This window comes from Carcharodon carcharias, chromosome 18 (assembly GCF_017639515.1).
Source record: "Carcharodon carcharias isolate sCarCar2 chromosome 18, sCarCar2.pri, whole genome shotgun sequence".
Taxonomy (NCBI): Eukaryota; Metazoa; Chordata; class Chondrichthyes; order Lamniformes; family Lamnidae; genus Carcharodon; species Carcharodon carcharias.
In genome coordinates, this window is record NC_054484.1 from 101,947,849 (window position 1) to 101,964,982 (window position 17,134).

The 17,134-nt window shown below is 42.8% G+C and overlaps 1 protein-coding gene across 5 annotated transcripts in view; it reads right to left on the bottom strand.

Moving 5' to 3' along the window:
• cdkl5 (cyclin-dependent kinase-like 5) overlaps positions 1-17,134 on the bottom strand; it is a 190,992-nt gene that overhangs the window by 96,763 nt on the left and 77,095 nt on the right. For all 5 annotated transcript variants that reach the window (XM_041211033.1, XM_041211034.1, XM_041211032.1 and 2 more), the window contains exon 4: positions 12,740-12,785. In XM_041211033.1, the coding sequence (XP_041066967.1) occupies positions 12,740-12,785 (46 nt within the window). The remainder of the gene's footprint in view (positions 1-12,739; positions 12,786-17,134) is intronic.

Genomic DNA, 17,134 nt, shown 5'->3' on the forward strand with positions numbered 1-17,134 from the left:
AACTGACTGTTTGCTTTGTTGACTCTTGTGTAGTAAAATTTCCTCTGTTTGTTTAAAACCATGGAATCTGGACTCTTGATTCACTTAGTAAGTAACTAGGGTTTCAAATTTTGTCTACTTTAAACAAAAGGTTACTGGTCCCTAGCCAGATTGTAACAAAATTTGGGATCTGGTTTGGGACCTTAACAATTTACAGGAAGGCGATGGCATAGTGGTAATTTCACTGGCTAGAGGCCAGGCTAATGTTCTGGGGACACGGATTCAAATCCCACCATGGTGGAATTTGAATTCAGTTAATAAAATCTGGAATTGAAAGCTAATCATTGTAATGGTGACCATGAAACTATCATTGATTGATGTAGAAACCCATCTGGTTCATTAATGTCCTTTAGGGAAGGAAATCTGCCATTCTTACCTGGTCTGGCCCCCATGTGACTACAGACCCACAGCAACTGCCCTCTGAAATGGGCTATCAAACTAGTCAATTCAAGGATAACTAGGGATGGGCAATAAATGCCAGCCTTGCCCAGGTCCCATGAAAGAATAACTAAAAAGAAACTTGGACATTTCACATGGGGCCGTAACAAATTGGGGGAGCTTTGCAGAATTTTGAATCCACAGATGGATATGGGTGCTGGGACTTGCTAAAGTTACGGTTAACTGGATCTCACAATGAATTTTACTATACTTGTTAAAAGGCAGTGATGGCTTTGTCAGTTGCTATGTCTTTGTTGGAGAGGGCCAATTTATCTGGGTGTGATTTTCTACAATGAACTACTAGAATGAGGGATAGTCTAGAGAAATTTTCCCTAAATACTGTTGAAGTGAGTCAGGTTACAGGAGGTTACAAAGGTTTTGTCTCTAAGAGAGAAGCATATTCACTCACTCCTCCAACAAATCAGGTCAATCAATTAATATTTTGAAAGACACTGGGGCAGTTCAGTCATTGATGTCAGCTGATGGTAGAACTTGTGTTCCGGATGGTTTGATGAAAGAAAACGTATTAATAAGGATCTACGAACCTTGTATAGAGTCAATTTATGAAGTGACTTAGTAAGTGAAGTTGTTATTGTGGGAATTGTTCCTTATATACCGATTGAAGGGGTAGATTTTATGCCGGGTAATGAGTTGGCAGGCACAAACGGTAACATTGTGGCAACTGGGTTGCAGCAGTTACGCAATCTTGCTGAACTTGCCAAATTTCCCAAAACTCTTGTGGCCAAACTCGAGAAGTTTATTGCCGAGGAATGGAAAGAAAAACTGATCAGAGTAGAGAACCAATATTCACACATGAAAGATGAGTTAGATAATGAAAAAATGAGAACAGTTGAGCATTGATCATAGGAAGTTGAACACTTGAATGAGTATTTAAAATGCCTAAATGATAAACAAATGCAACAAAGATAGATCTTCAATTAAAATGTGATAAGCTTCATGTATCAGAAATCTCTATTAAGTACTGTGAAAAACACCTTGAGCAGGAAAAGGAATTACTGATGAATCAGAACAGTTGGTTGAATGTAGATTTAGAAACCAAGACTATGAGCTACTGGAGCGTGAAAAGAGCAATGAAATTCTCGAATTCCGACACAACCTAGAGAACAAAAAGGATGAGGTGTGCGGCATGGAAGAGCAATCCCGACTTTAAAAGCAGCTAAGGAAATTTTTGAGTAATAGATTGAGGATCTTACAAGTAAATTGGAAGAGTCTCAGGAGCAGTCAGCAATCATAGAGGAAAGATTCGGAAATAAACGGAATGCCCATATGAAGTTGTCAAACTTGTATAAGGGTTCCGCAGAATTTCAAAATAAGTATTTCCAATGGGAAAAACTAAGACCTCAAAATTACCCTAAGGTTTAATGACATCTGACACCAAACTAGGAGTGCTTGCCAGTGTTGGGACACCGGATACAGCGCAGCAGGAATCCAGGCAAGTGGACAGTTCACAAAAGACCTTTTAAAACCTCAAGAGGATTGGAATGATGTGGTTCATAAATTGTGTGGAAGGCTTGAAGTGTTAGAAAAGAGAAGTCCAGAATAAGGAAGCTGCTAACATCGTTTGAAAAGAATAAGGCATATTCTGAATGGGATCAGGAGAAACTGAAAGATTTTAAATTGTTCAAAGATCAAACCAAACAAGAATATCAAACCCTTCTGCTTGAACATAAAAATCCTCTCACCGACTTTATTGGACAAACCAAAAGGGATTTTGATCAAAGAAGAAACAATTTGTTGACACACAAATAATTCATTTTGAACTTATCAAAATGTGAATTTACCACATTTGAATTTAGAAAATGAACTTCAAAATGAACTCAAAAATGGAATTAGGCCTACAGCTAAAGAAGAGGGTGACTGTGGACTTAGCTGAGACATTCTTTGCAGAGTTAGAGAAAGAATGTTGGAAAAAAGGCAGGCTCTGAGTTATGACTATTCAATGATATTTAAATCCTGCTAATCTTACTTGTTATATGTACTTGTTTTGTTTTGGTTGAGCTCTTGTAACTCTTGAAATAAAGTTTAATTGTGAAAAAATAAAAAGGTCACCAGAACAGAATGCAACAAGCTATTTGTTACATGTTATAAGCACATGTAAAGAAACTGGAAATCCACTGGGGAAAAATGAGGGAAATTTGTATTCCTGGGTTGTTTTGATGGTTTTATGGGCAGAGGCCAAAGACTACAAATCCTGGGATGCCAGGAGTTCCAGCGCAAGTGCAGAGTGCGGTGGGGGACAGTCCACGCATGCTCAGTCCAGTGTTCTTCCTCAGCTGCAGGGATTAGGCAGGGTGTTTCTGTGCTGGGATGGGCGAAACAACCAACACTGGTTGTTCTGGGTACAGAGCAAAAGTTAGTCAGGAGCTAATGGAGAGGAAGGTCAGCTCCATGCAACTGAAGTGCTGGCATTAGCACCGTGCTGCTGAGGGAACTGGGCCAAGGAGAAGCCCAGGAGCGGTATTAGCTTGGTGCAACTGAGAGTGGGGATCAGGGAAGCCCAAAAGCAGTATTTGCTCAGTGTAGCCGGGGAGACTGGAGCTCAGAGAAACCCAGGGCAATGCCAGCTCAGTGAAGCTGGCTGTTGGGGCAAAGGAATGCCCAGAAGCAGCAGTGTTCTGCTCAGAGCTGCGACAGAAAGCTGTAATTGTACCGGCAATCAGATGCTGAGGTGCAGCATGGGAATCCAGTAGGACCCAGTCTCAGGAGAAGAGATTGAGCAACTGGGAGGCAAGCAGATGTTGGGGCAGTCTTGAGCTGGAGTAGCTATTGAGGGAAATCAAAAGCTACGTCCTCGAAAGAGATTGAGGAAGACAGAGTTTAAAGGATTTTGTGACTCTCAGTGATTGCTGACATCTGGGTGTGTTGTTGAGAAACGAGTGGGATCTGTCTTGGTTGCATCTGCTAGTTAATGTGCAGTTTCTGGTGTCTTCAAACACAGTTTGCCTATTAATTCATGTTTACCTCATGTTAATTATGTATGTTGGAGTATAATATTGACTTTATTGTAGTAATTTTTTAAACAGTGGAATCTAGTGGATTTATTCTCCTAGTAAGTAACTGAGTTACTAAATTATTGGTCCCCAAATGGATCATAACACCGTGAACGAACGAACGAACGCGCGCACACACGCACGTGCACACACAAGCACGCGCACACACACGTTGAAAATTAACATTAACCCTGATACTAAAAGCAAAACAGCAATAAAGCAGCACTGTAATATTCAGTATATAATTATTAAAATCCAGATATTATAGGTCAATGTATAGTAATATATAAATATGACAGTCTGCATTTTTGGTAAAAATATTATTATTTCATTGAGAAAGAAGAGTTGGAGTGATGACACAACCTTGTTTTACTCCTGTCTTAACCTCATAAGGGTCTGCAATGGATCCATTGTTAAGGACCACCACTCGCATGAAGCAGGCGAAGGATGGTAATGAATTTGAGGACATCATTACTTCATCAGAATCTTCCACAGTGCCTCATAATTTAGAGAGTTGAAGGCCTTTGTCAAGTCAAAGAACACAATATAGAGAGGTTGATGCTGTTCGTGACATTTTCCTTGTAGTTGATAAGCTGTAAAATTCCTGTTGGGCATGCCTCTTGATGGCGTAAATCCACATCGAGATACAGGGAGTAGTTCTTCAGTAAGTGTAATAAGTCGATTCAGAAAGGTTCTTGTAATGATCTTTCCTGTAGTGGAAAGTAGAGAGATGCCTCTAATCTCCAAAGTTGGATTTGCTCCATTTTTTGAGTTTATCACAATCATGGTGTCCTTGAGGTCATTCGGGACTTGCTCTTCATTCCAGATCTGTAGGATAAGGGCTTGGAGTCATAATGTTAGGTCCTCTGCTTTGCACTTAAAGATTTCAGCGGGGATTCCATCACCTCCTGCTGCTTTGTTATTCTCATGTGTTGGTTTTCATCACCATCTGACTAAAGACGAGTTCCCTGCTGGAGTGTGGCTTATTTATCAAATGAACAGTAAACTATTTAATCTGGATAACTCCTATCAAAAACTAAGAACACCCCAACGTCAGTCGTTGAGCTCCAATACGCTGATAAGTCTGCAGTAAGTGCTGTGTCAGAAACAGATCTCCATGGGATGTAGGCCATCGGGTCCTGGGGACTTGTCACCCTTTAATCCCAATAGTTTGCTCAGTACTTTTTCTCTAGTGATGGTGATTGTTCTAAGTTCCTCCTTCTCTATACCCGCTGCACTACCCGTTACTAGTGGGGTGGTACTAGTGTCCTCCATCGTGAAAACTGAGACAAAATATTGATTAAGCATCTCTGCCATTTCTGCGTTCCCCACTATTAACTCCCCAGTCTCATCCTACCAGGAACCAACATTCACTTTAGCTACTCTCTTTCCTTTCATACACTTGTAGAAGCTTTTGCTCTCAGTTTTTACATTTTGCACTAGTTTTCTTTCATAATTTACCTTTGCTTTTTTTTATTAATTTTTTTAGTAACCCTTTGTTGATCTTTAAAAGTTTCCCAATCTTCCAGCCTGCCACTGATCTTTGCAATTTGGTATGCCTTAGTTTTTGCCTTTATGTTATCTTTAACTTCCTTGCTTAGCCATGGATGCTTTTTCCCCCTCTTACCATCTTTCTTCCTCTTTGGAATATATTTTACTTGGGAGGAATTGAATATCTCCTTAAAAATATGCTACTGTTCATCAACTGTCCTACCGTGTAGTCTTCCTGCCCAGTCCACTAGGGCCAAATCTGCCCTCATGCTTATGTAGTTACCTTTGTTTAACTCCAGAACACTAGTGTGGGATTCGAGTTTCTTGCTCTCAAACTGAACTTGAAATTCTAGCATGCTATGATCACTCTTCCTTAGAGGATCCTTTACTATGAGATCATTAATTAATCCCATCTCATTACACAAAACCAAATCCAGAACAGCCTGCTCCCTGGTTGGTTCCAACAACATATTGCTCCAAGAAACAATCTCTAATACACTCTATGAACTCTCCCTGGAGGCTACCCTTGCCAATTTGATAAGTCCAGTCTATATGCATATTAAAATCACCCATGATTATTGCGTGCCTTTCTTACATGCTCCTAGTATTTCCTGGTTTATACTGTGCCCTACTGCTGAACTACTGTTTGGGGACCTATAAATTACTCCCACCAGGGACTTCTCTCCCTTACTGTTTCTTATTTCTACCCAGGCTGACTCTACGTCTTGCTCTCCAGTGCCTATATCATTCCTCACTACAGCACTGATCTCTTCCTTTACTAACAAAGCTACACCACCTCCTTTTCCTTCCTGCCTATCCTTCCGAAACACTGAGTACCCTTGGATATTCAACTCCAAAACCTGTCCTCCTGTAACGTCTCAGTAATCGCCACCAAATCATACCTTTTTATCTCTATTTGTGCTGTTAACTCATTAGTTTTATTCCGAATGCTATGCGCATTCAGATACCTTTAAGTTTGCCCTATTGTCAATTTTCCCTACTCTAATACGATTCTTTGGTGCAATATGGCGTTCACACACACTGTCCCTCCCTTTCACTTTTTCGTAACAATCAGCCGCATCACTAACCTGCACTCTTACCCTCTCCTTAAACTTTGATTTTTTTTTTATATTTCCATACAACTGAACCCTCTCCCCCACTATTTGGTTAAAAGCCCCATCTACAACCCTAGTTATGCGATTTGCCAGGACACCGGTCCCAGCATGATTCAAGTGGAGCCCGTGCAAACGGAATAGCTCCCTCTTTCCCCAGTACTGGTGTTAATGTCCCATGAATTCAAACCCATTTCTCCCACACCAATCTTTGAGCCATGCATTTACCTCTTTAATCTTATTGACCGTGTGCCAATTAGCTCGTGGCTCAGGTAGTAATCAGGAGATTATTACCTTTTTGGTTCTGCTTTTTAATTTCGCCCCTAGCTGCTCGTATTCCTTCAGCAGAACCTCTTTCCTCATTCTACCTATATCGTTGGTACCTACGTAGACCACGACAACTGGATCTTTCCCCTCCCACTCTAAGTTCCTCTGCAGCCCAGATGAGATATCCTTAACCTTGGCACCAGGTAGGCAACACAGCCTTTGGGGCTCTCGATCCTGGCTACAGAGAACAGTATCCATTCCTCTAACTATACTATCTCCAACTACAACTACATTTCTCTTTTTTCCCCCTACTTGAATGGCTCCCTGTACCACGGTGCTATGGTCAGTTTGCTCAACCTCCCTACAGACTCCACTCTCGTCCACACAGGGAGCAAGAATCTCAAACTTGTTGGATAAGGGCAAGGGCTGAGGTTCCTGCAGTGCTACTTCCTGGATCCCTCTACCTGCTTCACTCATAGTCACACCCTCCTGTTCCTGACCACTGGCCGAACTTAAGGTAGTTAATCTAAGAAGTGTGACTGTCTCCTGAAACACAGCATCCAGGTAACTCTCCCTCTCCCTGATGTGTCACAGTGTCTTAAGTTCAGACTCCAGCTCATCAACTTTGAGCCAGAGTTCGTCGAGCAACCAACATTTGCTACAGATGTGGTCACTAGGAACCACAATGGGGGGCCACCAGCTCCCACATCATGCAGCTACATCACATCGCCTGGCCCTGCATCTCTATTTTATTTCATTAGCTTTTCAATTTGTTTTTAAATTTCCTACTGATCTTTAGTTTATCAATCTGTAAAATATTTCTACTATTTACCTTTAATTTGAAAGCAAGTTAGAATAGAGATTCAAAATATACTTTTTAAAATCAACTGGAATTTGCTTTCTCTGCTGAGTTGAAGCTGAAGTGTTAGGCCTCCGATCCTGGGCCCCGGTAGTCATCTTTCATCTGAAATCAGTTTAGAATAGATAAAAACAAAAAACTGAGGATGCTGGAAATCCAAAACAAAAACAGAATTACCTGAAAAATCTCAGCAGGTCTGGCAGCATCGGCGGAGAAGAAAAGAGTTGACGTTTCGAGTCCTCATGACCCTTCAACAGAACTGGGTGAATCCAAGGAGAGGGGTGAAATATAAACTGGTTTAAGGTGGTGGGGGGAGAGAAGTGGGGGTGGTGGGGGGGCGGGGGGGGTAGGGGTGGCGTGCGCGTTGGTGGTGTGGTTGTCGGGACAAGCAAGCAGTGATAGGTGCAGATAATCAAAAGATGTCACAGACAAAAGAACACAGAGGTGTTGAAGTTGGTGATATTATCTAAACGAATGTGCTAATTAAGAATGGATGGTAGGGCACTCAAGGTATAGCTCTAGTGGGGGTGGGGGGGCATAAAAGATTTAAAAATAATGGAAATAGATGGGAAAAGAAAAATCTACATAAATTATTAGAAAAAACAAAAGGGGGAAGAAACAGAAAGGGGGTACCTCCTCCTTCCCCACCCACTTTCTGTTTTTTCCCCCTTCCTTTTGTTTTTTCCAATAATTTATATAGATTTTTCTTTTCCCACCTTTTTCCATTATTTTAAAATCTTTTATGCCCCCCCCACCTCCACTAGAGCTAAACCTTGAGTGCCCTACCATCCATTCTTAATTAGCACATTTGTTTAGATAATATCACTACCTTCAACACCTCTGTGTTCTTTTGTCTGTGACATCTTTTGATTATCTACTCTTATCACTGCTTGCTTGTCCCTACAACCACACCACCGCCCCCCCACTCCCCCCCGCCCCCCAAAAAATCTTAAATCAGCTTATGTTTCACCCCTCTCCTTTGATTCACCCAGTTCTGTTGAAGGGTCATGAGGACTCGAAACGTCAACTCTTTTCTTCTCCGCTGATGCTGCCAGACCTGCTGAGTTTTTCCGGGTAATTCAATTTAGAATAAGTAGTTCAAACTAGCAGTTACTTACCAACCAATGAACTTACGGTTTTCCTGTGATGTCACTCTTTGTTTTTTTTCACTCAGCGACAGTGACTCCAGAGGACACTCTTCCCAGACTCAGAATGGAGGAATGAAGGGTGTAGGAGGGCATGCCAGGAGCAGCGCCAGGCATACCGAAAAAATGAGGTGTCAATCTGGTGAAGCTATAACACAGGACTGCTTACGTGCCAAACAGCATAAGCAGCAAGTGATAGACAGATCTAAGCAATCCCACAACCAATGGATCAGATCTAAACTCTGCAGTTCTGCTGCCTCCAGTCGTGAATGGTGATGGACAATTAAACAACTCACTGGAGGAGGAGGCTCCATAAAGATCCCCATCATCAATGATGGAGGAGCCAAGCACAGCAGTGCAAAAGATAAGGCTGAAACATTCACAACAATCTTCAACCAGAAGTGCTGAGTGGATGATCCATCTTGGCCTCCTCTGGAAGCCCCAGCATCACAGACGCCAGTGCTCAGCCAATTTGATTCACTCCACGTGATATCAAGAAATGGCTGAATGCACTGAATACTGCAAAGGCTATGGGCAGTGACAATATTCCAGCAATAGTACTGAAGACTTGTGCTCCAGATTTGGCTGCACCCTTAGTCAAGCTGTTCCAGTACAGCTACAACACTGGCATCTACGGCTATGTGGAAAATTGCCCAGGTATGTCCTGTACACAAAAAAGCAGGACAAATCCAACCCGGCCAATCACAGCCCCATCAGTCTACTCTCCATGATCAGTAAAGTAATGGAAAGGGTCATCAACAGTGCTATCAAGCGGCACTTGCTTAGCAATAACTTGCTCACCGAATGCCCAGTTTGAGTTCCGCCTGGATCATTCAGCTCCTGATCTCGTTACAGCCTTGGTTCAAACATAGACAAAAGAACTGAGCTCCTGAGGTGAGGTGAGAGCGATTGCCCTTGACATCAAGGCAGCATTTGATCGAGTGTGGCATCAAGGAGTCCTAACAAAACTAGAGCCAATGGGAATCAGGGGAAAACTCTCTGCTGGTCGGAAGTCATACCTAGCACAAAGGAATATGGTTTGTAGTTGCTGGAGGTGAGTCATCTCAGCTCCAAGACATCACGCAGGAGTTCCTCAGGGTAGTGTCCTCAGCCAAACCATCTTCAGCTGTTTCATCATTGACCTTCCTTCCATCTTAAGGTCAGAAGTGGGGATGTTCACTGATGATTGCACAATGTTCAACACCATTCCTGACTCCTCAGACACTGAAGCAATCCATGTTCAAATGCAGCAAGACCTGGACAATATCCAGGCTTGGGTTGACAAGTGGTAAGAAAAATTCACACCACACAAGTGTCAGGCAATGACCATCTCCAACAAGAGATAATCCAACCATCCCTTGATGTTCAATGGCATTACCGTCACTGAATCCCCCACTATCAACTATCAATGGGGGTTACCATTGACCAGATACTGAACTGGACTAGCCACATAAATACTGTGGCTATAAGAGCAGGTCAGGGGCTAGGAATTGTGCGACAAGTAACTCACCTCATGACTCCCCAAAACCTGTTCACCATCCACAAGGCACAAGTGATGGAATACTCCCCACTTGCCTGGATGACTGCTGCTCCCACAACACTCAAGAAGCTGGACACCGTCCAGGACAAAGCAGCTGCCTTGATTGGCCATAAGACATAGGAGCAGAAATCAGGCCATTCGGCCCATCGAGTCTGCTCCACCATTCAATCATGGCTGATAAGTTTCTCAACCCCTTTCTCCCGCCTTCTCCCCGTAACCTTTGATCCACTTACCAATCACATCCACAAACATTCATTCCCTCCACCACCGATGCTCAGTAGCAACAGTGTATACCTTCTACAAGATGCACTGCAGGAATTCACCAAGGCTCCTTAGACAGCACCTTTCAAACCCACAATCACTACCACCTAGAAGGACAATGGCAGCAGATAGATAGGAACACCACCAACTGGAAGTCCCCTCCAAGTCACTCACCATCCTGCCTTGGAAATATATTGCTGTTCCTTCACTGTTGCTGGATCAAAATAATGGAACTCCCTTCCTAACAGCACTGTGGGTGTACCTACACCACATGGGCTGCAGAGGTTCAAGAAGGTAGCTCACCACCATCTTCTCAAGGGTAACTAGGGACGGGGAATAAATGCTGGCTCAGCCAGCGAAGCCCACATTCCGCGAACGAATAAAAAAAAAGAGACCCCATCGTATTGGACTGAACCAGATGGCAGCAGTGTCTGCAGGAAGGATCCCAGCATTTTGAGACTCAAAGATGACAAAGTGAAGAGGAAAATCAAGAACGGCAAAAAGAACATGCCATGAACTGAACTAATAATACATGACTAGACATCCCGCATGACAACAAATGCCCAACATGCTGTTAAGTCTGCAGATCCAGAATCGGCCTCATCAGCCTCTTCAGTCTCATAGAAGACAATTACTCTCACTACTGAGGGATAGCCAATACTAAAAGTAATATGATTTTCTGTAGGTTTCAGCCAAACTCCCCATATTCCATGGTGACAAAAGACTCAGTGAAGCCTCTCTCCATACGCACATTCTAATCATCCCCTCTCCCCCACAATACACACACACCCAAATTACCTACTCCCATTTTTCTATTTTCTATGTTTCCCCTCCCCACACACTCACTCACATTAGCAGCCCCTCTTCCCAAACCCCTCTGCCCCACTTCGGGGTGGAAAGGGGCCACACAATCACCACTCAATTTGAGGGAGAAAATGTAATCAAAATATGGGAATTTTTTAAATATTTAAATTGATTCTGCGTTGCTTTTTTTCCCACTTTTTGTCACTGACCCACACACAAGTCATAGAACTAAATGCTGCGTCATCACTGGCTGTCAGAAGAGTGTAGTTTATACCCAGGTAGATTACAGCAGGGTTTTGTAGTATGTTAATTAGATTTTTCTGAACAAGAAATTAAGGTGGTCATATTCAAACTTGACAGTGTGGCCCAGCACAGACCCTCCCTGACTGGCTCTCTTGCATAACCTTTGATCAGCTGATTTCAGCACATCCCTGGCTGGGAGCTTGCTGCCTGCGACTGCTGAGGGACCCAGACAATGTGTGGTGCTCAGATGTTGTGCTCTTGTCTATATTTGCCTCTGTAGCCAGACTAGGATGAAAACAACTGTGTTTCTCCCACAATAAACAGCATTGCAAGTTCACACCTGCTTATGCCAGTGTTACATGAAAACACCAGAAACATAGGCAAACATGGGCATTTTTAACGTGGTAGGCTTTGACTAGTGAAATGCCATAAGGATCAATTCTGGGGCCTCAGTTATTTACAATGGATATTAACGACTTAGTGGAAAAGATAGTGGGTAACGTATCTAAGTTGCTGATGATGCAAAACTTGGTAGGAATGTAAGCTGTGAGAAGGACACAAAGAGGCTGCAAAGAGATATATACAGGTTAACTGAGTGGACAACAAGATGACAAATGGCATGTAATGTGGGGAAATGCCACTTTGGTAGTAAGCATAGAAAAGCAAAATATTTTTTAAAAGGTGAGAGACTCCAGTGATGAGATATGTAGCTAGGTCTTCACCTTATCTATGTAGTTGACTTTGTTTAAGTTGAAGATTGTTGTTTGTGATTGGAGTATGTCACTTTCAAACTGTAACCTCCAAGCTTCATGATTCCAATGTTCATCTGATCAGCCTCCCATCTTTCACCCTCTGTAAACATAATCTCACACAAAGCTCTACTTGCCCATATCCTAACTTGTACTCACCGTGAATACACAGTCGTTGAATATGTTCAAGTCCAAGAAGATCAGCCACGATATTACTGAATAGCAGAGCAGGCTTGAAGAGCTGAATATCTGACACTTGCTCCTATTTCATACTTTTTTAAATTCTTAAGTCCTGTTCAGCAATCAGCCTTGTGCTTGCAGACCTACATTAGCCTCTAATTTAAAATTCTGATTCGTTTTCAAATCCCTACCGGCCATGCTCCTCCTCATCTCTGTAACTGCCATCAGAAAGAAAGCATGCTACTTAAATGGGACAGTGATTACAATGCATGTTAAACGTACATTCAGACTATGCTCCACTTGCTAAGATGGGAGGAACGTTAAAAAGACAGGAAATCATTCAATAATGAGGAGTAAAGCAAAGTGTTACCATGAAACGAGTATTATTGTTATTGAAGTGACTGTTATTACTGTATGGTCGTTAATATGAAGCTATATGTCAAGGTTTTGGTATATTATGTGTCAGGAAAGATTATAAAATTGATCACATTACGTAGGAAATAACTTGTTTTATAGTCATCACCAGCTGTAGAACTTGACATGATCATTCGGCAGTACAGAAATTTGTTCTTTATGAATATTCTTACAAGTTGCACATACCTTCACTGTCCTTGAACTTCTTGATAGCCACAATTTCATTAGTTTCCTACAACACATGAAAATCAAAATTAGCAAAAATAAAATCCCAAGGCCATCATTTTATCACATGGCATTACACATTTGTTGGGGATGGGGGGTGAGGGAGTGGAGAGGGCAGGAGGAGACAATGGTAGTGTCACTGAACTAGTAATCCAGAGGCCCAGGCTAATGCTCTGGGGACACAGGCTCAAATCCCACTGAAGAACTGGTGGAATTTAAATCCAATTAATAAAAAATCTGGAATTGATACATCCTTATCCAGTCTGGTCCACGTGTGACTCCACACCCACAGAAGGTGGAGGGTTCAAAACTCACTCAACTAACTTCAGCGCACAAATTCAGATCGACACTTGGGGATTGTTGCACTATCAGTGAGATCTTAAACTAAGACCCTGCTTGTTCCCTTAGGTGGAAACAAAAGATTCTGTCCACAGTTTAAACAGCAGCAGCGGTTATCCCTCAAACAACATCACAAAAACAGATTTTCTGGTGATTATCACACTGCTGTTTCTGAAATCTTGTTGCATGTAGATTAGCTGCCACATTTCCTGAATTATCCAGACCCATGACGTTTCATAGTATCAGGTCAAACATGGGCAAGAAAGCCTCCTGCTCAGTCCCACTTATTGCTCTCCCTCAACTGATGAATCAGTGCTCCTCCATGTTGAACAGTACTTGGAAGAAGTTCTGAGGGTAGCAAGGGCACTCTGACTGGGAGATTTCAATGTCCATCACCAAGAGTGGCTCAGCAGCAACACTACTGACCAAGCTTGTCAAGTTCTTAAGGAGATATTTGCCAGAATGGGCTTGTTAGTTCTCCCGTCACCTGCAACACAAAGAAGAACCTGCTTGACCTTGCCCCCACCAATCTACTTGTCCATGATAGTATTGGTAGGAGTGACCATCATACAGTCCTTGTGAAGATGAAGTCCAACTTGACACTGAGGAAATCCTCTATCGTATTAGAGTCATGGAGTTATACAGCATAGAAACAGGCCCTTCAGCCCATCATGTCCATACCAGCCATCAAGCACCTATCTGTTCTAATCCAGCACTTGACCCATAGGCCTGTATGCTATGGCATTTCAAGTGCTCATCTAAATACTTCTTAAATGTTGTGAGGGTTCCTGTCTCTACCACTCACTCAGTCAATGTGTTCCAGATTCCAACCACCCTCTGGGTCAAAAAGTTTTTCCTCAAATCCACTCTAAATCTCCTGTCCCTTACCTTAAATCTATCTCCCCTGATTACTGATACCTCCACTAAGGGGAAGAGTTTCTTCCTACCTACACTCTTCATAATTTTGTATACCTTTATCAGGTTCCCCCTCAGCCTTCTCTGCTCTAAGAAAAACAACCCTAGCCTATCCAGTCTCTCTTCATAGCTGAGTGTTGTATGGCACTATCAGTGTTCTCACTGGGACAAATTTAGAATAAACCTTGCAGCTCAAAACTGGGCATCCATGAGGTGCTATGGGCCAGCAGCAGCAGCAAAATTGGATTCAAACACAATTTGTGACTTCATGATCTGACATATCCCTCACTTTACTATTACCATCAAGCCAGGGGACAAACCATGTTTCAAAGAGGAGTGTTAGAGAGCATGCCAGGAGTAGCACAAAACATACATAAAAATGAGGTGGTAACCTGGTGAAACATCAACATAGCACCAGATACATGCAGAGCAGCAGAAGCAGCATAATAGAGATAGAGTTAGTGATGCCACATCCAACAGATCAGATCAAAACTCTGCAGCCAGTCATGAGTGGTGGTGGGCAATTAAACAATTAACTGGGGGAGTAAGTTCCAAAAACATCCCCATCTTCAGTAATGGCAGAGTTCACCAAATCAGTGCAAAATGCAATACTGAAACATTTGCAACCATCTTCAGAAGTGGTGAGTGGATGATCCATCTCAACCTCCTCCTGAGGTTCAAACCATCATAGATGCCAGTCTTCAGAAAATTCCATTCACACCATGTCATAGCTAAAAAACGCTTGATGGCATTGGATACAGCAAGAGGCTATGGGCCCTGACAGAATCCCAGCTATAATACTGAAGGCTTTTACGCCAGAAGACGCCGCACCCCTAGCCAAGCTGCTTCAATATAGCTATAACACTAGCATCCACCCGACAATGTGAAACATTTCCTGGGTATGCCTTGCCCCTAAAAAGGAGAAATCCTATCCGACCAATTACTGTCCCATCAGTCTACTCTGCGGCTCACCAATGTTTGCTTTGGGTTCCACCAGAACCACTCAGACCAGGCCTCTTTACAGCCTTGGTATAAACATGAACAAAAGAGCTGAATTCCACAAGCCAAATGGGGTGAGTCTGCCACTGACATCAAAAGGCCCTAAGAAAAAGAAGGTAAATGTGATTTGGGGGGCGGGGGGGGAAACTCAATTACCACCTTATCAGTCTACTCTCAACCATCAGCAAAGTGATGAAAAGTGTCATCGACAGCACTATCACTTACTCAGCAACAACCTGCTCACGGATATTTGGTTTGGGTTCCACTAGGGCCACTCAGTCCAGACAACTTTAAGGCCTTGGTACAAACATGGGCAAAAGAGCTGAATTCCAGAGGTGAAGTGGGGCGAGACTGCCCTCAACATCAAGGAGCCCTAACAAAATTTAAGTCACTGGGAATCAGTGGGAAAACTCTCCGCTGGTTGGAGTCATGCTGAGCGAAGGATGATGGCTGTGATTCTTGAAGGCCAATTATCTCAATCCTAGGGCATCCATGCAGGAGATCCTCAAAGTAGTGTCATAGACCAAATAATCTTCAACTGTGTCAATGTCCTTCCCTCCAACATAAGTTGGAAGTAGAGATGTTCAGTGATGATTGTACAGTGCACAGTACCATTCGCAACTCCTCATGAGTATGATACCAATTGAATACAACAGGACACTGATAGGCTAGCAGAATGAGCAGACAGGTTGGAGATGGAATTTAATAACAAGAAGTGTGTGGTGTTTTACTTTGGCAGAAGGGATAGAGAGAGACAATAGAGACTTAGTTACGGAATTCCAAAGTCTGTGCAGCGGCAGAGGCACCTAGGAGTTCATATGTATAGATCTTTGAAGGTGGAAGGGCATATTGAGAGTAGTTAGCAAAGCATATGCGACCTTGGATTTCATGAACAGAGGCACTGAGTGCAAAAACAGGGAATTATGCTGAGCTGCTTTAAAGCTCTGGTTAGCCACAACTAGAGTACTGTGTCCAGTTCTGGTCACTATACTTTAGGAAGGATGTGAGGGTTCCTTAGAAGGTGCAGAAAGATTTACCGGAATGGTTCCAGGGAGGTGGGATTTCAGCTACCAGGATAAGCTGGAGAAGCTGGGGTTTCTCTCCCTGGAACAAAGGAGATTGAGGGGAGATTTGGTAGAGGTGCACAAGATTATGACAGCTTTAGATAAGGTAGACAAATAAAGTCTGTTCCTATTATTTGTTGGTACAAACGACTAGAGGAAACAGATTTAAGGTTTTGGACAAGAAATGCAGGGGGCATGTGAAGAAGAATCTTTTAAAAAAAGGCAGTGAATAGTAATGACCCAGAACTCGTCTACAAGGATGATGGAAGCAGAAATTATCAATGATTTCAAAAGGAAACTGGGATAGCCACTTGAGGGAAATAAATCTGCAGGGTTACAGAGACAGAGTGGGAGAATGGGACTAACCAAATTGCACTAGAGAGCTGGCATGGACTCAATTGGCCAAATGGTCTCCTTCTGTCCTATGATGCTTCTATGATTATATAAAGTAGTCTTTGCCTAGATATAGCAAGGTCAAGATAACCTTCAGGTTTGGGCTGATATGTGACAATGACAAGGTACATATGTGCCACACAAGAGCAGGGTAATGACCATCTCCAACAAAAGAGAATCTAACCCTCTCCCCATGATATTGAATGGCATTACCATCACTGAATCCCCCACTATCAACATCCTGGGGTTATCATTGATCTAAAACAGAATTGGATCAGCTCCATAAATACTGCGGCTACAGTAGAAAGTCAGAGGCTGGGAATTGTGCGGCAAATAATTCATCTGACTCCCTAAAACCTCAACCACAAGGTAAGTGTCAGGAGTGTGATGGAATATTCTCCACTTACCTGAATGTATGCAGGTCCAACAACACTCAAGAAGCTCAACACCATCCAGGACAAAGCAATTTGAATGATCAACACCACATCCACCACCTTAACCATTCACTCCTCCATCACCAGCACTCAGTGGCAGCAGTGTGTACCACAGACCTGGTCAAATTACACCCTGCGGGCTATATGCAAAGGGAGCTCCTGATCCAGCCATGGCTGCACTAGAAACTCCAACAGAAGTACTTCAAGGCCAA